We start from the raw sequence: 22,663 nt of genomic DNA, 5'->3' as shown, positions 1-22,663 counted from the left end.
TCAACAATCTCTTCTGAGGAGATATCTCATGGTATTATTTATATTATACATTAAACATGGAAGCTTTTAGATTTTTTTTTTTTTTTTTTTTTGGTATTTCCACAAAATGTCCTTGAATACAAAACTAATGAACTAATTAAGGCGCCATACCATCCAGGAGTCCTTACAGAATCTCAGCCCTTCCTGAACAAAGCCAATAATTATGTCAAAAACTAGGCCATTATTTTCTTTCCCCTGCTAAAGGAACAGTAAGAAATCAGCAGCTCCCTTAGGCTGAATTTCATATTAAGAACCTCTAAGTCAAGGGCTCATTTTGAAGCTGGCCTGAATAAAATACACAAATTTGGGGGAAATGTGACTAAATATTCTTAAATAAGAGCTGAAGGTTTGTGATCAGTTCAACAAGAGTCAAACCTCCTGACTTTCAAAACGAATGCCCAACAATTATTTTAGTAGGCCTACTAAGAGAATACAATCCCATCTGGTATTCTACCATCCCAGAATTCTTAATAAGTAAAGAGGTTTGGAAATTTAGGTATGTTCGCATATGCCTAATTAAAAAGATATATTACACCTTTATAAGCCTAAGTAACCATAAAGATCTGTAAGTAAATAAAAATCCAGATTTAATTTAGCAGGCATTTAACATAGATAAGGTAGCTTATTAACTATAAAAAAAGAGGAGATGTTAAAATAAAGAGGGAGGGGAGCAGTGGGAGAGGGACAAAAGAAAACTCCTTCATCAGAATCCTGAAGATTCGGCCTTCCTAGTGTTTGCACTGAGTCTGGATTTAAGATCCCTCTGCATGAATAATGTTTTTAGAAACACATTCTCTAGGACACATTACATATTACAAAGATTATTCAGAGTCTTCTGGGTAGACTACGTTACATTCTCTTGACACACAAATTGGGAAGGTTAGAGGAGGAGCCAGAATTGAAGCTGATGATATCTGAAAAGCCCTGGCTCCTAAGCAATGGCCTTGAGACTCACAAGCAACAGCCTGGGAATACAGAGAGCAAGCAGAGCTGACGTGTCCTTGTCCCTCCTTCGAGAAGTACAAGGCAGATAGAAAGTCCATTTATACACCCTGAGGAGAGACGAACCAAATACTTCGTACACTAAGAAAATCCATCTTCCCATGACACGTTTGCAGACCAGATGGAACAGTTAAGTATTCATGAACTATGTGAAGTCCAGCCAAAACTCCCCAAAGAAACCACACTGAAAGAACTGGGGCTGAGTTGAATTTGGATGACAATGGCTTGTGGAACAACTAAGGACCATGCAGTTGGCCATCACAATCTCCCCAGCTCTGAGGAAATCAGAGCTCCATGGCGAAGCATTAAATAAGGAAAGAAAACATCGTTAACAGAGAACACACTGACTCCTCTTTCTTCAAGAGGCTGGGTATTCAATTCTCTTCTACTTTATAGTACAGGGCCCCCCTTTAAACACTTGCTTCCACGTGGGAGCCTGCCCTCCCTCTCTTCAAGAATATATCCAATCTATCTCTAGATTTAGAAAACTGAAAAGATGTTCTTAAAGATCCAGACCAAAAGTCCAATCAATTAAAATGTTCTGATGAGTAAAACACAAACTGACCAGTGGCCACTCCTGATGCATCTTCAGGTGCCCCAGTTCACGTGCCACATGACCAGAACTTAGGAATTGCATACTGCAGGTCCTTCCTCTCCCACAATGGTGAAATTAGAGCTCATATCAAGAGTTCAGCGTTTTGTGCCAGAAAAAATGTCCCTTCCAAAGACTAAAACAGAACTATAGAAGACAGTCAGAATTTCCTGTAGGTTTTTCCATAGAAAATGATGGTTCTACTTGAATTTCTCAATGAAACATGGCTCTGTAGGTCAAAGGTGATTTAGTCAAACATTTGTAGAGAAAAATCTTACTTTGTCCAAAGCATGGAGGATCCACTGAAGAGCCCATCCAGTCTTCCGACGTGGTTGAATCTATTTCCTTGTCCTGTTTACAGTAATCTGCCATCCACGATTCCTTGGTACTTACATATTGGTCTAGAAAAAAGTCCCCAAAGATAATTAAGAACAGAAGTAGAAAAGATTGGGTGTTCAAGTCAGATGACTTCAATTCAGCAAAACAAGCTTTTATCGAATGTCTGACTAAATGCTAGGCACCACACTAGATCCTGAGAAAGCTGGTCCCCTGAAGAACCTCCTGCTCCACTGGAAGAAATTAACATTAACAAAACAACCATCATCACAAAACTATCCCACAATGTGAAAGGAGCTAAAACAAAGATACAAATAAAATGCTATGGGAGCACATAACAGGGGAAGATTTATTCTGCTTTGGCAGAAGTGGAAGAATACACACCAAAGTGCATGGCAATCTTCAGAGAGGTAAGGACCTTTGTTCTGGGTCTTGAAGAACAGGTAGGGTTACCAGTAGGATTAGGGATACAGGGACACTCCAGGCAGAGAGAACAGCATATGCAAAGACTTCAAGACATGAAAGTACATGGCACATTCAGGGAACACTGAATACTTTGGTGTGACCTGGTACAACATACTGGGGTACAGGGACATAGCAAAGTCTAGAAAAGAGAACAACTTGCTTTGTGAAGAGCATGACATGCCATGCTAAGGGGCAGGGTTTGGAGACAGAAAGACCAGTTAGGAGGCTATTTAAAAAACCACCAAACTCAGGAGGCTGAAATCTAGCTGTCAACTGTCCAGGAGTGGTTTTACTTTTTTGAGAGGAGAATTATAACGGGAAGAGCAAAATAATTACACACCACACTTGGATAAAGACCTTTTATACTAATTAAAGTACTACACTTTTTATTTATTTTTTTAAATTAATTTTTATTGGGAGTATAGTTGCTTTACAATGTTGTGTTAGTTTCTACTGTACAGCAAAGTGAATCAGCTATACGTATACACACATCTCCTCCTTTTTTGGATTTCCTTGCCAGTCAGCCATAAAAAGGAATGAAATTGGGTCATTTATAGAGTACTATACTTTTTAAAACAAGAATGATTAGTTTCTGTTTTTCAGCTCCAATATTTAGCTACAGAAATGATATTTATTTAAACACTAAGAGGTCACAGCAATTATTTCTGGGTTTCAGCACAATTTTAGGAATAAGGAATTAAAGGTTAAAAAAAACCAGTTTTACCACTGACAAGAACGCTTTTTGGAAGATATTTTTAATTAGATACTCATCAGAAATATCAATAGAACTCTTTTGAGGTTAGCTCTCGTTTACTGTAGCTTTTCAAAGAAGAGTCCCAAACTTTATCTAAACTTCCAGATGAACAGATTATATAAGAAATAACATGGGGACCAAAATAATATGGAAGAATCATGAGATCAACTAACTATTACGTTGGTGAAATTAATGAAATGTGTAAAGGTAAAACAGTGGTTTTAAAATCTGGGGATCAATGAACTTACAGTCTCATTTCACAATACATTCTCTCCATCTTAGTCAGACATGGAATAAGCCAATGAATATTCTATGAGCCTCAACCCAACACATACACTGAAGAAAGTGCATAGATTTTCAATACAGTATGCCCTCCATATCTGTGGGTTTTGCAGCGGATACGGAGGGCCAACTGTATTCATTGTACTAGGCCATTTTATTACAAGGGACTTGAGCATCCACAGATTTGGGGGGGCGGTGAGGGGTATGGGGTGTGGTGCTGGAACCAATCCCTTTGGATACTGAGGCACAACTGTAGTATGTGTTATCTATCACTCAGAGATAACTACAGTGTTACAAAAAATCAGATCCTGTAGATCAGTAACTCAAAGAGTTGAGTGTAGTTTTCATAGTGAAAGTAGGCACTACCTGACCGTATGATAATGTTACTCTTCTTTTGATATAAAGACAAGTATAGAGACAAGATTCTGACACACTACATCGAATCCAGGAGTGTACATTTCAGTGTTGTCAAAGAAACTTTCAGAACACACACCATTAGCTTGGCAACCCTTTAACTCAGTGATTTTCAGAGTTAGGTCAACATGATACTTGATGGGAAACAGCACAAGCAACCTACCCTGCTACAGACAATCAAAATTATACCTTTTAAGAATTATTCTGTGTATAGTCTGAGAGAAATGAATCTAAACTCACTTCTAGGACATTTAATAAGTCCCAGTGACCAAGCATCATGGGGAGAAAGTTCGTCATGGACATGAATGTTTCCCATGTAGTCTAAGCTCTTGCTTGATCACTGAGAGGATTAATATGGGATGCCACCTCCAGAGCTATGGGTTGAGAAGCATTATGAGGCCAGGTTAGGGTTTATCAGGAAAGCAGCCATGATGAGTAAACTGTCTGGTATGGGCCCAGGTACTTGCTAAACCAGGATTAACAGTCTTCCAGACAAGGGACTTACGCACAGAAAGGTACCAATGTTCTAAAGACAGCTTTCCACTCACCAATTAGTACAGAGGTGATATTGATATCCAAACGGTGTTTGGCCTTGGCTTCCAGCTTCAGCCGAGGAGGATGGAGACGACTAGCTGCCTGTTGTTGCCAGGATACAGAGCACGGCCAGGGCTCAATAAATGGCTCCCAGCCTAAAAGAACACAGGAAATAAGACATCTGCTCAGCAGATATCAAGAGTTTACAGGGGAACACCATTCACAAATGCTCAGCAAGGACATACTATAGCTAATAGCTTTCTATTTCCAACTTGATTTCACAATGGAAACACCATCTTTAGCTGCAGGTCACCTTACAAATGTCTGTGCTGTCTCAAGGACATGAGCACAAGAGCACACATGCACCCCAACCATGGTCTCCCAGAGGTGGGAGGAAGGAAAGCAGGGGGTATGTGCCCTCTTCTATTTAAGAGCAGGCAGGACCTGTTTTTGATATATTCAAGTAGAAAAAAGTGTCTCAGACTCAGGTTGGAAGAATAGTGTCAGCGGCTGAAGTAAGTATTAAATTTGATTACCCTGCTTACATCAAGAACCCATTGGCTGAATAAATAGGTATACTTGAAATTCATTAACTTAAATTTTTCCAAATTTTTATTTTAAAACGTGTCATATGTACAGAAGTTATATATAAACAACATATATGTATGGTTTAAAGAATAAAATTACTGCAAGCACTCACGTACTCACTATTCAGCTTAACAGAAAATTATATGTGCCTTTGAAGCCCCTGAGTACCACTCCCCACCAAACCTCTTCCACCCGACTCCAACTAACCATTAGCTTGAATTTTTAATCATTTCCTTGCTCTTTATACTTTTACCACCTATGCATACATTTCTTAAGAATACATAGTTTGTCCTGTTAGGGATCTTCACGTAAACAGAATCCAACAGTGTGTATTCTTTTTTTTTTTTTTCATTTATTTATTTATTTGGCTGCATCGGGTCCTAGTTGCAGCACGCGGGATCTTTCGTCGTGGTGTGTGGGCTCTTCCTTGTGGCGCGTGGACTCTTCTCTAGTTGTGGCACGTGGGCTCTAGAGCACACGGGTTTAGTTGCCCCACAGCATGTGGGATCTTAGTTCCCCGACCAGGGATCGAACCCGCATCCCCTGCATTGGAAGGGGGATTCTTAACCACTGGACCACCAGGGAAGTCCCTGTGTGTATTCTTTTGCAAGTTTCTATTTTTGCTCAATAGCATTCTTTGAGATTCACTCACATTGATGCCATGTAGCTGTGGTACATTATTTTCACCACTGAACTGTAATCCACTTACGAACATACCACAGTTTATTTATCTATTCTACTGCTAAGAGACATTCACTTGATTCCAGTTCTGCCGCTATTAGGAAGACCACTCTGGGAGCAGTCTTGTATTTGTTTCCTAGTACTCATAGACAGGAGATTCTCTAGGGTACAGATCTATAAGAAGCATATTGAAGGATTGCCGAGTATGCTTCTAAGTCATGTCAAACTGTTTTCCAAAGTGGTTGTCCCAATTTACAATTCTGACAGCAGGAAATAAGAGTTCTAGGGCTCATATCTTCACCATACTTAGTAGTATCACACTTCCTTTTTGCCAGTCCATTGGGTGAGAAAAATGGTATCTCACTGTAGTTTTAAAGACAACTTTTCAAGGCCAGTTAATTTTTAACAGTTTTCTAAATACCCTCCATCAGCCATAGATGAGGCGATTTACCAACACAAATCCAATCCAACATGTAGCATAATGTCAGTACATTCATCTCCTCACACCATTTAGCACTAGTGACATGAATGTGTTCATGCAACTTTAAAAGTAAGCAATAATTGCTTTGGGAAAATAAATGATTCTCAAAAAAATAGCTACCATATGCCCTGTAAAACTTTCTCTTAACTAGCAAGGCTTGGGCCATTATTCTAAAGTTAAACATTTTGAACAATTAGGAAATAAGAGTGTTGCCTTTAAGTGAATCCAGATCAGAGAGGGGAGAATGTTAACTAACATATAAAATCGAATGTGACACGTACTCTAGAACAATCAGCAGCAGCACAACACACTGGAAGCTTAACTTTCCAATGACATCAAGGGAGCAACCCCTCTTCGACACAACTTGGTTTACTCCACCCACACCTATGAAGAACTCTCTTAAGGCAAAGAACGTCGCAGCTCAAACTATTCAGCCCTGATACAGGATGGTTCCTGAATGTCCATCTGTATAGGCCCTTACCTTGGTCTTTCCAATGGAAGGAAGGAAACCTGAAAATGCCTTGTAGTATATCCAAGTTTATGTCTCTGGAAGAACAGCTTGCCCTGATCAACTGTGTCCTGCTCTAGGGAGTAGGTACAGCAGGTTATACATTGTCACTGACTCAGTACTCTTCTAATGAGACAAACAAGTCCAATAGGGAGTGAGGAGGCCTGAAGTTTAAAATGCTTATGGGCTTAAATCTCACTTGAAATTTAGCTACTATCAGGGCCAGACAAATGATCCTTCACAATTGAGCAATTTCATGTTCTGAAATGAGCCAAACTCCAGGATGAAAAAGAATTAACTACCAAAACTTCTTTTTAAAGAATTCAGTTGTGACTTATCAAATATATTCTTAGAAATATGAAAAGTCTGTATCTTTTGTGCTTGTGCAGTCACTTATTTTTCATCTTTCCCTGTCCTATCCCACCCCTTTGCCTCATGTAAAATTTATGTAGAAATAGGCCCAGGCAAATGTCGAAGTGTATTTTTTAAATCCCATGATAATTATACTGACCTGAAAGAGCACGGTTATAATAATCTCCAGAAAGGGTGAAGTGGGCATAGCCTTCAGGGCTAGTTCTTACATGCTGCAGAAAATTCAGACCTGCAATGAAAGTAAATCTTATTGCAGTGGTAGGGCGGGAACAACCAAAACTTTCTTTTGCTGACAAATCATATAAAAGAGATGTTAGAAAAACAAACACATAGATACAGAGAACAGAGTAGTGGTTACCAGAGGGGAAGGGACAGGGGCGAGAGCAGGGGTGATCAACTGTATGGTGATGGATAGAAACTAAATTTTTGGTAGTGAGCACACGGTAATGTATACAGAAATGGAAATACAATACTGTACACAAGAAACTTATATAATGTTATAAACTGATGTTACCTTAATAAAAATAAAACAAAGAGATGTTAGTTATAGCTTCCACTGATGATCTTATAGGAGAACACACAGATGTATCAAAATTTGATATTTTGTTCATCATGGTTTTTTTTTTAATAAATTCTGATTTTTAAAAATACTCCATTAAAATATCATTTATCTTAATTACTGAGTTCTGTGGTACCCCTTTAAATGCTGTGAATGAGGTAAATGCCTCATTTGCCTCCCCACCAATCCCAGCCCCAGCATCCAGGTGTATCTCAAGCCTGTGGGAACATTAAAAAACATACTTCTACCTGAATATCTGAAAAGAAGGTACAGTAATGAGAACAGTCATGCCTTCATAAATATTAGCTCAAAATTTCAAGATTACCGTAGAAAAATAAGAAATAATTATTTTCTGCAGAAAAGATCCTCATGGAAACAGTCAAAATTCCAGTTGTTAGTTTCAATCAAGTGGCCCTTGTGGTGCCTAGAAGCACAGGGAAAAGGAAAATCTCCACAATGTGTAAAAGGTCAAATTAAATCCCCAGAACCAACTTTTCCTTGAAGGGAAAAGAAGCTAGCAAGATCAAAACAAAAGAAAATTAAAAGTAAACACAGCAGTGAGAGTCTCCTTTACTCTCCTCAGAAGCCTCATCTGACACAGCTTGCAAAGACGCGACTGAGGATAAAGCCCTCCTGCCCTGGTCTCCACTCTGCTGAAGCACAGCTCTCAGGTGAATAGGGTTTCACCTCCTACCCGGCCTACAGAGGAGACGCTGGTGAGCCTTGGTGTTTTTTAATTTTCAAAAGACATACAGCTTAGAAACATTACTTTCTAAGCTTATCTTTTAAATTCCTTTAATAACAGTACTCCCTACAATCTTTAGATACACGAAAAGATAAACAAAATGGAGAGATCAGGGATTATTTAACTAGAGCTGTTAATAGAAGAGAAATTTCATCAATGACAATTTCTATTATTCCCCAGCCATGGTCTGAAGGCCACATATGGCAAATAAATACACGTTTCTTTAAAATACAAATAATGGAAAACATATGTAAAACCATTATCTAAATTTCTCCCATTCTATTAACTATGGGAGAGCATGAACAACACGAAGAAAAGACGGCGGTTCACTGCACATCTTCTCGATGAACCTGAGGGTCGGGCGCGCACTCACGGGAGAAGGTGAGCTCAGCGAGAGGGACGTCGCGGTCCATGCAGTCGTCGATGAAGCAGATGCACACGCTCTCAGCTTTCATCTCCACGCCCGAGATCAACCGTGCCGGCGCAGCCACCTGGCTCTCTCGGCTGTTGGAGGCCAGGGAAAGAGACGTCAGGGGCTCAGCATTCTTGAACAACCAACTTGCTGCCTTTTTCAGTTGACCTGCAAAGAAATTAAAAGGTGATCAGTTCAATCTGTTCCCACAGCTACTCAAGCAAATCAGAGAGGAAACAGAGAAATACATTTGATAGGGACCTACTGGACAGCCCAAGAGAACCTTAATGCCAGACAGACATAACAAAGAAAAAACAGCACAATAATAGGAATCCTGCTCTTTAGCAAACAGAACAAGGCCCTCTTTGCTGCACACCTCCGCTCAAGTTTACTGCACCTTTCATGACCTGGCTCAAAATGTCTCCAGGAAGCCATCCTTCCTCTACTGTGACATCTGTTGAAGGAGAGGAGAAAAGAGGAAAGGAGAGGATCCAACATTCCAGGTGCCACTCGGTACTATAATACTTAATCTTCCCTATGTAGTCTTGCATATCCTGATGTGCTGCTTTGTTAAGTGTTCTCAAATGCCTTACGTTGTACATACTTTGTCTTCTCAACCATGTGTGTAATATAAAACTATTAAATAACACCCCCTGAACACAACCAGATTGCTAAAGCTAAAAAAGAACAGAACAGAAAAAAGAAAAGCAATGCAACCCCACACTTATAAATTACCAGAGGCCAGTGCATGTAACAGTGGTAAGTGGTTAAGGGCATGGGCTTTGGAGCAAGATGGCCTGGCTTCTGATCTTGGCACTTACCAGATGTTGGATCTTGGACAAGTTACTTGATCTCTCTATGCCTGACTGCACCCGCTTACAGGACGGACATGAGGAGGAAACAAATGAGTACGTGGGAGGTTCTCAGATCAGAGCCTGGCATATAACAAAGGCTCTATAAACATTAGTTGGTATTATCATCTTCATTATTGATGGAAATAAACCTTAGTTACTAAAGAAATAAAAATTAAAATCCAAAAGGCTCTTAGAATTTTTCGAACGTGTTTGAATTGTTAAAGAAAGAGTAAAAAGTAGGAAATGTAAATATTAAGGGGTATGAAGTTAATTAAACCAAAAAGCAATGATGACTAGGTAAAAACAAAACTAAGGAACACAAGATAACTAGGTCTACCTTCATTTTCTCCAGAGGAAAAAGACAGGTAATGCAAGCAATTGTGATGAAACCACGTAAGTGGTCAAAGTTTAACCTGGTACAATCCTTTTAGAAAAAGATTTGTCAATTCAAGCAAAGAGCCTCAAAAATATATCTACATTCTCTGATCCAGTTTTTACAATATTAAGTCTCACTACCAAAGAAATAGTTAAAAGATGTAGACAAAAGTTCATACACAAAAATATTACAGAATCGTGTGTGATAATGAAAGAATGAAAAACAACTTAAGAATGGTTAAATCATAATGTATCCTCTGATCAATGTAAAAAAATCAACGTTTACAAATAATTTTAATGACATGGGAAGACGCTGCTATTAAGTATGTATTATAATAAAATTGTAATTATAATTCTATAAAATTGTATTTGCAATACTATCTACCAACATGTATAATATTACGTGTGTGTGTATATATATATATATATACACACACCCACACACACACACACGTGTGTTGGATACATGGGCATACCTCGTTTTATTGCACTTTGCTAATACTGTGTTTTTTACAAATTGAAGATTTGTGGCTACCCTGTGTCGAGCAAGTATACTGGCACCATTTTCCAATAGCATTATTTAATTAAGATATGTACATTTTTAAGACATAATGCTACTGCACACTCAACAGACTACAGTATAGTGTAAACCTAACTTTTATATGCACCGGGAAGCCAAAAAATTTGTATGACTCGCTCTATTGCGATATTTTCTTTATTGCGGTGGTCTGGAACTGAACCCCCAATATCTCCAAGGTCTCCCTGTATACAGTACATAGAGAAATAAAAAGAGAGAATATACATGCAAGTATCAAGACTGGGAAAAAATACAGCTTTTGCTGTATCTCTGATTTGAAGAGAAAGGGGAACAAAGAGGGAGGTGGAGAGGTAGTGTGATGCAGTGGAAAGAACACGGGCACACCTGGCTTTAAACCCATCCCAGCCCCGCATTAACAGGTGGCCTGAGACGAGTTTATGTACCCTATCTGAGCCGGTTTCTCCAACTGGAGTGAGGGTAACGATGCCTGCCTCCAAGGGTATGAGGATTCAACAAGAAGCAGGACTAGGCCCAGAGGAGCTCAATAAATGGCCATGTCTACCAGCGTCACCGCCATTACCACTCCCACTAGCAACAGTGCTAACATCTATAGAGCACGTGCTGTGTGTCAGGTACCTTCTCATGTCCTTTGCATAGAGCGACTTCTTTATATCAAACCTCTGAGGGATATCCTCTTATCCTCACTCTACAGATAAGGAAGCAGAGACATGAAACTTGCCCAAGTCACGAACAAGTAGCCAGCAGGTGGCAGAGTAAGGATCTGAAGCCAGGCAGTCAGCTCCAGAGCCCATAGCCATGTCCACTATAAAATCCTGTGTCTCATTATTACCGGCCCAAGATTGTCTTCAGCCCACAGAAAATCATGGAGGGTCTCCAAAACACACTCCAGCTCATGGAAAGATAAACATTATCAAACATTACCGTTTATCAAGATAAACAGCTGATAAAGGAAAGTCTTATTCAAATTACCTTGACACACCAAGAGAGCTTTGCGGCAGTCATCCATGCCAAACCCCAGCTCCTGCAGTCTAGCCAGTTGTAACTCTAGGGGGAGAAAATGGTATATATATTTTTGTAAGTAATTTAATGTAAATTAACCCACAGACTAATTGAAGCAAAAAAGAACCAAAAAAAAACAAGAAAAGAAATTCAGAAACTGGGGACTCAAACACTGCACTGCTATAGGCAAAAGTAAGCTCTTAATTAGAATTTATCAACTGTACCCTGAAATTTTTAAGTCTTTTCCCTATATTGGCTGTCTTTTAAACGCTTACAACTGAAACTTAGTATTATTATCCATATAACTTTGGAGGAAAACTTGAAGTTTAAAACTAAACCTTAGCATTATCCATACCTCTGAAAGAAACTGTAAAAGGAAAAATACTGTAGGCTAGAACAGTTGGTTTGGGCTGTTTATTTTTAAATTAAAAAAAATTAGACAGTCATACTTAAGACCTACAATTATACTTAATGACACAATTATACCCTGAACAATTTAATTATGCAAAAGAAAATCTGAAAAGTTAAAAAGAAGGGGAGTTTTGGGAAGACTCAGTGGGTTTTATGGTTAATACCTACCCAGGACAGGGTCTAAGGTGTGTCTTGTCCCTTCTCTGATTTCTTCTCCCCTTCGAGATGCGCCAGGAAGGTAACTGCTGAAGGAGTTAGCGTCCAAGGCCACTGTGTCTGGTACTGCAGCATTAGCTTGCTCTGGGATGGATTTTGCAATGGCAAGAAACAGCTGAACATCATTATAGGAGAGTCTGATATCCAGGGCCTGTAACTGAATCTAACAAAATTTAAAAGGTGGCAGTTTTTAAAGTTGCACTTGCTTTTGTGTCCACACCTCTTACAGGTATCACTCTAATTCAAGTTCTAGAAATCCAACAGACATTTCTCATTTTGAAGACAGGGGAGATCTTGAAATTAAGCATTAATAGCCATGAGGTAAAATGTCTCAGCTGTCAGGTCAAATGTCACAAAACTGTACCAAATAAAAAATACCAAGCAAGGAAAATTACTAGAGCACTTAATACTTCAGTAGAATGATTTTCATACAAGCATATTAATCATCAAAGCAGAGAATCAGAGAATGGCTCTGGTGGAGACAGGATCACCTATTAGCAACACTCTGTTAATCCATTTTGCTTTGATCTATTTAATTTTTTTAAATCTCTGACCACCCAACAAAATTTATCTCTCCTTTATTCAAACAGAACTTTAAATGAGTCATGTTCCACATTAATATTTCTGTAAATCTGGTCTTCCTCAGACAACAGCAATTCAGCTACCACTGGTAAAAGCAGTACAGACACCAACACAAGACCACTTCAAAATGGGATGTCTGTTTGAAGTCTGGGTATAGTGCTCTATTTATTATTTATTTTTCATTTTTTTTTGAAGCCCGAAAATCAGAATGCCTTTTCTCTCTCTTTCAAACCTCCTATGGTTCAAATGGATTACTAATTAATTATTCCCCCTCTACCAAAGAAACAAAACATCAAAGTCTTAAGCCGTCCTGGCCTGGCTTCACCTGCTCTGCTTCTCCTCCCCTCTCCTCCTCACTGCCCTATAGACTTCTTTCTTCTAGTGAGACCTCCCTCGGTCTCAGGTCTGCGGGCCATTTCTGCCCCTGACTCTGCTGCTTCCTAATTTGCAATGCTCTCCTTCTCGGCCTATTTACATCCTACCCCTCTGATCAGACTCACTTTTAGCTTCACTCACAGTCAATATTCCTAACTCTCCTTTCTGTAATGTTTTATAGAACTTCAAGATCACACCAGACAATTAAAAGGTCTTTTATCCTCCACAAGACTGAAAGATCTTCTAGGGCAGAGACACTGTCATATTTATTTTTTTATTTTTATTTTTTTTAAATATATGTTTTTTTTGTTTTGTTTTTTTATTTATTTATGGCTGTGTTGGGTCTTCGTTTCTGTGCGAGGGCTTTCTCTAGTTGCGGCAAGTGGGGACCACTCTTCATTGCGGTGCGCGGGCCTCTCACTATCGCGGCCTCTCTTGTTGCGGAGCACAGGCTCCAGACGCGCAGGCTCAGTAGTTGTGGCTCACGGGCCCAGTTGCTCCGCGGCATGTGGGATCTTCCCAGACCAGGGCTCGAACCCATGTCCCCTGCATTGGCAGGCAGACTCTCAACCACTGCGCCACCAGGGAAGCCCCATATTTATTTTGTATTTGCTGAAGTAACAAAAATGTTGTTGACTTTGGCAGAGTAAATAAGTAGTTCAAGCAAAGCAAAGTATTTGAGAGTGTCTCAGTGTGTTACACAGATTTGTCATCATTACCTCTAAGACAGGTGGGAAGTCTTCACTATTGAATGCATCCATCAATCCTGAACTATTCTGATAAGAAGAATTCCCCACCAGCTCCACTTGAATTTGTACTGGATCAACAATTGAAAGAGCTGTGTCTTGCTCATTTCCTAGTCGGCATGAAAACACCTAGAGAATGAAATGCAATATGGTAAGAATTAACGTCTGACTTAGGAAGAGTCTAACCATCAGGAGAAAAAGAGACTATCTCAGAAGCACTCAGCCCGAAAATATCAAGAAACCCATAACAACCATTGACATGAACACTGTGGAGAGGGAGGCTGACGCTCTCACCCACTGCCAGGAGCACAGTGGCTCGCCCGTGGGAAAGGCAGTGTAGCAATATGTAACAGGAGGCTTAAAAATATCACACCCTTTGATCCAGTAATCCTACTTCTTACTAGGAACTAGCCCAAGGAAATAATGCAAAACATAGAAAAATTCACTGAACCATTATTTAACAGTTAATCAAAATATTAAGTGCAACCAAAGTTTTATCATATCTACTCGGTGGAATATTTTGTGGCCATTTAAAAGGAACAGTTTAAAAGACCATATGAAACATAAAAAGACAGTTACAGTATAGGTTATGTGAAAAAGCAGACCAATCAAAATAATATTACGCCATAACTATAAGGAAAGAAACACATCAAAATGTCAAGAGAGATTATGTAAGGTGGGATAGGTGATTTTTTTCCCCTCCCCTTCCCTAATTTTATGTAATATAGTTGTTACTTTCACAACTGAAAATAAATACATTAATTTTTGAAGCTAGGTGAAAGGTACACAGGGGTTCATTAGATTATTCTGTTTACTTTGTATGTTTGAAATGTTCTATAATAAAAAAAAAAAAAACGTATTTATGGGGAGAGAAAAGGGAGGGAGGACTCCCATTCTAGGACCAAATTATGTTACACGCTCAAGAAGACAGAAGAAAGCATTGCTTTGGTCTCCCTTGCTCCCTCCCTGCTTTTTGGCATTTTCTAGTGCTACTGGAAAACATGCGACACCAAGGTCCTCTGCTGTATTCGAGTTTAACTCATTTTGCTTTCTTTATAAGTTCTCCCCCAATGATGTATTAGGGTGGTCTTAAAATTCAGATCCAATTGTGCTGCCTAAAGAACAAGATTGAAAGGAATTTCCAGGAATCTCAAATATTTTGCCATGTAGTTTTTCTAAGGCTTTGGAGCAGGAAAGTTTCATTTTCCTTTTTCCTTCAGGGGCTTCTGCTACACAAAACCCAATTGTACCTGACAGTTCATTAATTAATCACTAAACTTTTCCATTCAAAGCTGGTATTGTGGTGGCTTGGAAAGCAGACGAATCGCAATTTCATGACCAACTCACATCACACCAGCATGCAAATCCCTCCTCTCACACTGAGGTTTCTTTACATGAGAGAAACAAGTGGTAGAGAAATAAAATCTCTACAGGTTTTATTCAGCTATTTCTGACCAGAAAAAAAAAAAAAAAAAAAAAAAAGAAGTTCCATATGCTGCTGACAGTGAAAATAATTTTTGTTCGTTCAACCTCTGAAATACCACTGGAAAGAACTGGGCATGAAAAAGCTTAATCATAAATGGGAAGGAAATGATGAGTATCCCTGGCCAAATATTCTAATATTCTAACAAGAGGAATGTTAGCTGAGATCATTGACTTAAGAACATCTGACAGAGATAATAATCTACCTAGTTTCTCCTTCTGTCTCCACACATCCTGGCTTAAAAAGAGGCAGAGCAGTTTTTGCTTAACATTGTATAATGTAATTTTCTGGCTACAAAAGCCATCCCAGTGCAAATTAGCTCCTTCGTGAGATCAGATCAGAGCCACAAGCACCTCTATTAGAGACTCAGTCCTTTAGGTCAGGCCTGACTCTCTAGACGTGCCCTTTTATAGATCAGATATTCCCAGAAGGATAACAGAGAAAGTCCTTAACACTTTTATAGACAAGCTTCCATGACCATAAAGCTCTAGATCTTCGGAGGGACAAGCACTCAACGTGGGGAAGGGGATACAGGAGAAACAAGGACCCCTTCCTCACCTTCACAATTCGCCAGGGCCTAGACCTGCAGAACTAGAGGACACGACAAGGAGCCCGGCGGGGTAATGGGGACTAGAAGAGTTCCCTCGAACTTTCTGAGGAAGGGAGGGTGAGAGAGAAAGAGGTAAAAGTCCCTGCACACATTCAAAGCCTGGGGGGCTGAATTCACACATTAGAATAACCTGGTAGGTTTGAGGAGAAAATGAAGAGAAGAGGACAAGGGCCCTCCAATCCCATTAATTATTTCCCTGAATGAAAGTTTAGAAGGTAAAATTCTCCTCCAGATGCTTTTCTCTTGAGCCAAACATTTAGTGTTTCAATCAACACACAGACTTCTTACCTCAATGCCAAACAAACTTCCTGAAAAGGGCCGATCGACAAACCGGGGCTTATAGGTGAGCACTGTGGTGCCTTTGAGAATAATGGCGTTGGTATCGAAGCAGGACACATCTTCAACGACCACAAACTCTGTGCCTGGAAAGGACGGCATTGTCAACTAAGCCAAAGCTGTGAATTGGAAAGCAGCAGGCTGTCGCAAACCAGGCAGCACGTTTACTGGGTTGGGGGCTGACACACTGGCCAGAAAGATCTGTTCTGCAGGATGCCTGCCGACACTCTGCTTCACTTCCACCGCGAACTAGTTCTCTGTATCTGGCCAGCCACAGCTGAGCTGACAGAGCACTGCACAGGCAGAAAAGACAGGGATGCAGTTTCTCTCTTTAGCATATAGTTTTAAACTAGGTCTCCTGGGAGGCAGAACAGACATTCAGAAGCTCCCTTGCCAAATGACGACCTGTTTTAAAAATCCCAGGAAGTGGATTCAGATACTAATGTTGGTTAGGCAGCATAAAGCACTAGGTCATCTATGTAGCTGTTTAAGTTGTTTACAAAGAATGTGGACTAATTTAATGTAGACTTTTTTTAATTAGTAGATACAGATAGTTTTCTATTCATCTGTACATGGCAAATTTACTTTTCGTTTCCATTAAAAAACATGTATAAATTGAACTTTTGAAACTAAATCCACTTCAAGTGCAGTGTGCTCTCCAGCTTCTTCCAAACCACTGAGCAGTAGACAGAGTATATCACAAACATAACGATAAATACACACATATGTACAGATGTACTGTAAGAGTCTACTAGTTAACAAAAACTGTAGTAAATCTGTTTGTAAAGGAAAATATTCTTTTTGTAAAGAAAGTAACAATCCCCTCACTTATTTATCTTCTAAACTGAGATTTTCACATACCACCTTTGCTTAAACTCCGTAAGGTACCTCTGCTGGGGCCCTAGATATCAAACAGAAAATTGAAGCCTGATTTAACAATGGGAAAAAAGACCACTGCCCAGGTGGGTACTCAGGCCAGGCATATGCATTAGGGCGGCAGAGGAGAGGGACTAGATCCTGAAGCCCGGTGTGGGCCAGCTCAGTGTGGACCAGGCAATCCCACCTGAAAACGGAGGTCAGGAACTTTGACACCTGTTGGTGTGCAAAGGATGCAAATGTGTAAGAGTGCTCGTGTCAAAATACAGAGGCAACAGAAAAGTCATCCTGTAAGACACACATGGAGCCTAATATCCAAACTAAGAAAATCAGTGACTCACAACTACGTATACTTACCTGTTACATTGACCTTGACCTCCAGGTGCCTTTCAGTAGACAGAGGAAGGGAAGACCGCTTGGTAACTACTCCACTTTTCACGGTTTTGGGAATTACAGCAGATTCGCTGCTAGAGTTACGGTGACGCGAAGGAGTAACTTTAGTTTGCTTCTTAATATCACTGGGGGTGTGGAGAAAATCATGCACTAACAGCAGCCAGTCAAATATGAGAAACACACGGAGATTGTTGAGAACTACTGTGAAACAGGAGGAATCCTTTGTAGACCTACAAGAAGGAAGATCATAAAAATAAAATAGGAAAAGAGAAATATGATATTTCATTAACTTGCAAATATGTGACTCAATTGGGGCAGGTGGTACTCCAGCATTTTCTAAACTGAACTTTGAGTATCAATAAACTCTGAATCCAGGTTTAATAAAATATTCAGTGTATGTTTTCAGAAGTCAATCAGATTCTTCAACAAAAAGGAATACGCTGTAAGAAAGCAATAGAGTGCATGTCATCCAGCAGTTCCTAACCAGGGGTGATTCTGTCCCCTGGAGACATTTTTGCCACAACTGAAGGGGTTCCTACAGGCATCTAGGCATCTGGTGGGCAGAAGTCAGGGACGAGGCTAAACATCCCACAACGTACAGGAGAGGCTCCACAACACGGAATGTTCTAACCCACAATGTCACCAGCGCTGAGGCTGAGAAATGTCGGTGTAGTAGGAAGAGCACAGGCTTAAATCTTGTCAATTATAAGCTGTGTTATCTTGGGTAAGCCACCTACCTTCTCTGAGCCTGCTTCCCCACTTATAAAATGAGAAATAATAACACTGTAAGAGATAAAGCACCGGGCACATAACAGGTTCGAAAAATATCAGTTCCCTTCCCTACAGGCTGTTTCTAGAAAATCAATGAGGCACTCTTTCTTTGATGTCTAGGATCACTTCTTTATAAACATCCAATTTACATACTAGTATGAAACGGTTTTTCTAGCTGGAACTGGCCTGAAAGCCCAGATCTTTTAGCCAAAGAGGGCAGACAAATAAAATGACATTTACTGTGGGTGTAACCCCAAGCGCCCTAGAAGTAGAGATGCGGGAGAAGGGGAGAGAGTATTAGTTTTGTTGCCCTCATTACCCCAAATTCTATATTTGAGGTGAAATATAGAATTATAGTCCAAGGAGGACTCTCAGGCCTGGCCTCAAACCATGGTGTGGTCAGGGGCTTATCCAGGCCCTGTTAGTATACCAGTAGGCAGAGATGGGTAAGATAGAAGAAAGATGGGCTAGGGACACCCCTCAAGAGTTTTCTGGATAGAACTTTGTTCTATGAGCCCAAAATCGCTTCTGGGGCTCTGCTTCACATACCTGCTTCCCAGTCCTAAAAGGGGCTTCTATTCAGGAAAAGCTGATTTGGAGATATTTTTAAGGCTGGCTTCTCTAGGCTCTTATTTCTCCTAAACCTGGCTCACTGCCTCTAGAAAAAGGGCACAATGCTGCATGTCTCCTTCATACAGACACAGCATTTTTCACAGAAACACTCTACCCTTTTGTAATAGAGAAAAAATGTTGCCCTCGGTAAAATTTTTCCACCCCATTTTGAACACAGACCGTCAGAGCTATGAACTAACTGGAAAGTCAAAGTGTGTCTGATCCCTTTTCTGGAAAATATTTCAAGCCTTTAAACACTGTGAAGTGATTTATATTTGACACACAAATTCCCAACAGAAGAGCAATTCTTCTTGAGACACAGAAGGCGTTCAAAAGTTCCAATCAAGAGAACATTTTAACCCTCTCACTAACAATGGTATTTCTGTTAGCAAGAGCCAAGGTGTAGGACTTTATTATTAGCCTCCAAGAAATTATACACCTTTAGTATATATTAATATTTTAAGGCTCCTTCTACATTAAAAATATGATAAGTGGGACAACTAGATGACATTTAGGAAGCCAGATCAACAACAAAGCAAACCCAAAAAGAAACTGTTTCTGCAGATAGGCCAAAGAGCAATACATGCAAGCCTCCTGTTCAAATAAACATCATCTTCAAACAAAGGAACTGCAAATCACAACCAGCTTATCATCTGACTACAGTCAGGCCAATCACTAAAATGTGGTAGGCCTGACAACTGTTAGAAAAGACATGGGATTTGAAATCAGAGGCCCAAGTCTGAGTTCTGACTACTTCACTCACTGGCTGTGTTATCTTAGAAGAGTTATTTAACCCCCTCCAAGCTTCTATATTGGTATCCGTAAAACAGGGAAGAAGTCACCCACTGGACAGACTTGTGAGAATTAAGTTAAAGGTGGGTAAAGTGCCTGGCCCATGGTACGGCTCAGTAAGAGGCAACTAGCATTCCTATTACTGAACTTTTTTAAAGTTCATGCAAAAGTTTGAATATCTGCTTTGCTAGACTTCCTAAAGGCATATGGAGATCACGACCCCTCCCTAAAAAAAAACTCAACCCCGAGGAATTCACTGAACAGCACAATGAAATGTCAGACATATTTAAACATACAAATGTAAGAACAATCTTGATAATTTTTTTTTTTCCTTTTTTGCCTGACCAAGAAGTTTTTCCCAGCCTTCTTACTTACTGGTTTATATTTACAACTTATCTGATAACATTAAGCACTAAGAGAATGAAACCGACATTCAGTTCCAAAGGTCTCCTTTTGAATCTCTATCGATCAGACCTAATTTTTCAGTTTTCCAGTCTAAGCCCACCTAGTCATAAAATCTTACAGTAGTGTGCCATAAAATAACACAAGCTACATCAGGAATCATCAAAACAGCTCCCCTCTGTCCCAAGCAGTATGCCAGAATATCTTAAGTATTACCTCCACCCTATGCATGAGGTGGATGAGGTGGGTACAGTTATTCTTTCCTATTTTATAGAAGATGAAAATGCAGCTGAAAGAGATTAAGGAACTTGTCCTTGGATGCATTACTAGAAAGTGGTAGATCGAGGTTTGAGCCCAGCTCTATACGATCCCCAAACATGTGCTCTTTTTACACACAACACTGCCTCCCATAATACCAGGAAGAAAAACATAATCTAGTTCAAAGAGGCTAAAGCTCTTTTTACATGGAGAAGTCAGTCATTAAGACTTGCATAGACAAATCAATAATGCAAGTCAAAACCACTTTCCCTTCTACTACTTCTATAGACCAAAAGACTTTTATTTTCCCCTTACATAAGCACAATTTCTTCCTTCCCCAAGTCACTTTACATATTAAAACAGTCTACAGCTGGTTAATTTTAAGAATCTGGTTTAATTCTAAACAACTTTATTTTTAAGGCAACAGAGACATCTTTAGGCCAATAAATGAAACTGCATGGTTACAGGAATATTAATATACAGTATGCTGCACTGATAAGCCATTATTTATTTATCTTCTCACTGATTCCTTGCTCCTCTGATGTTCTAAAGCCGACGTGGTCTTGGCCCAATGTCCACAGAAGGAAATGTCTTGATAAAGAAAGGCAAAGTCAGGGTCTGGATCTCCTACCTGAAATGCAGTTCGATCTGAATGGATCCTTGGGTAGTGCTGCTGTTCTTAGAGGGCTGAAAGATACAGGTGAATACGTTTGTCATGCCAGGACTGGTCTTCTGCCCAGCATAGCGGGTGTCAAAAGCCATCATGGAATGCGAAACCAAGTTAACGGACTTCGTTTGGTTGGAAAAGCTCTCATAGAGCAGTTTACATTTCTTGAAGTCAAATCTAAGGGAGAAAGCAGACAAGATGTTGAACGCTTCCATTTTACAAAATTATGTACATTTAAGATAAAAGAACAAAATCATAAATATGCCTAAGTTCTATGAAGAAGAATAACTTTCACTCTGAGATCTGTCACTGATTTTAACAGTGTCCATAAAATGGATTTAGTGTCACTTTGCCTTGTATCTCACTTTCCATTTCCAAGGAGATGCTCTTGTCCATAGGAACTTCGTGAGGAAAAACAATACCACGTATTTATTATATACTTGGTTCACTAGCATTCTCATTTCTCACCTAAGTTTAGTAAGACTATATATTTGTAATAATCCCCAAGGGATAATGAGGGTCCCTTTAGTCCTTCATCTGTCAACTCCTAGCCTGTGTGGAGGATTCTCTCTCCAGAATCTGCTGAATTTTTACATAAGACCACTAAAGTTTACTGGGAACTGCCACAACAAATAATACTTTTCATACAGGGAAATAATGCAGCTGATGCATCAACAGAAAATGCATCTGGAACTGCCACTGTTTTAATAACAGAGAAAGCTGCAATGGGCAATCCATACAGAATTACTCCACATTGGAAAAAAAACTAAGGGCATAACCAGTCATCAGAAAAAACTGCTGGCTCACAAGATAATCAATCTGGGACCCCAGCTCCACCATACCATGTTCTGATCAGCTGAATTAGATACGGGCCTGAAGGAATTTTTAAGGGAAATACAAAATAGAAGATAGAGTGCTTCCATGGAAAAATTACTAGACTTGAAGTCCTGTTTTCATATACTGAACCACTTTTCCAGCCATATGATTGATCTTACACTAGTCAAAAACTCTATCTGGGGGCTTCCCTGGTGGCGCAGTGGTTGAGAGTCTGCCTGCCGATGCAGGGGACACGGGTTCGAGCCCTGGTCTGGGAGGATCCCACGTGCCGCGGAGCAGCTGGGCCCGTGAGCCACAACTACTGAGCCTGCGCGTCTGGAGCCTGTGCTCCGCAACAAGAGAGGCCGCGATGGTGACAGGCCCGCGCACCGCGATGAGGAGTGGCCCCCACTCGCCGCAGCTGGAGAAAGCCCTCACACAGAGGCGAAGACCCAACACAGCCAAAAATAAACATAATAAATAAATAATAAATAAAAATTAAAAACAAAAAAAAAACTCTATCTGGAAAACAGGAGTAATATCTGCTCAACTTTACATGGCTGTCAAGAGATGAAAATGAAAAGATTATCAAGTGTGAAAATACAATGCACTCTTGAGGGTTTTATACCAGTAATCGCAAATTCCTGGCCCACACTAACCAAGAAAATGACATAAATCAGTGAACTGCTGGGTAAGCACATGCCTTATCTCAAGGCTGCCCAAGTTGTTACTCAGTTTCCAGATGCTTCCAATTGAGAACACGGGC

At 40.0% G+C, this 22,663-nt stretch overlaps 1 protein-coding gene across 5 annotated transcripts in view; it reads right to left on the bottom strand.

The window, feature by feature from the left end:
* VPS13D (vacuolar protein sorting 13 homolog D) overlaps positions 1-22,663 on the bottom strand; it is a 247,617-nt gene that overhangs the window by 156,380 nt on the left and 68,574 nt on the right. For 3 of the 5 annotated variants that reach the window (XM_036858737.1, XM_036858753.1, XM_036858761.1), the window contains exons 30-40: positions 21,046-21,258; positions 17,544-17,809; positions 16,263-16,396; positions 13,855-14,010; positions 12,131-12,341; positions 11,522-11,596; positions 9,162-9,218; positions 8,726-8,932; positions 7,188-7,277; positions 4,433-4,573; positions 1,912-2,034 (exon numbers count right to left, since the gene is read on the bottom strand). In XM_036858737.1, the coding sequence (XP_036714632.1) occupies positions 1,912-2,034; positions 4,433-4,573; positions 7,188-7,277; positions 8,726-8,932; positions 9,162-9,218; positions 11,522-11,596; positions 12,131-12,341; positions 13,855-14,010; positions 16,263-16,396; positions 17,544-17,809; positions 21,046-21,258 (1,673 nt within the window). The remainder of the gene's footprint in view (positions 1-1,911; positions 2,035-4,432; positions 4,574-7,187; positions 7,278-8,725; positions 8,933-9,161; positions 9,219-11,521; positions 11,597-12,130; positions 12,342-13,854; positions 14,011-16,262; positions 16,397-17,543; positions 17,810-21,045; positions 21,259-22,663) is intronic. The other 2 variants (XM_036858771.1, XM_036858744.1) reach the window with 1 other exon arrangement.

The sequence above is a fragment of the Balaenoptera musculus genome, chromosome 1 (assembly GCF_009873245.2).
Source record: "Balaenoptera musculus isolate JJ_BM4_2016_0621 chromosome 1, mBalMus1.pri.v3, whole genome shotgun sequence".
In the NCBI taxonomy this organism is placed as follows: domain Eukaryota; kingdom Metazoa; phylum Chordata; class Mammalia; order Artiodactyla; family Balaenopteridae; genus Balaenoptera; species Balaenoptera musculus.
Note: the sequence above shows the minus strand (reverse complement) of the source record. Positions and strands in the feature narration are given on the sequence as shown.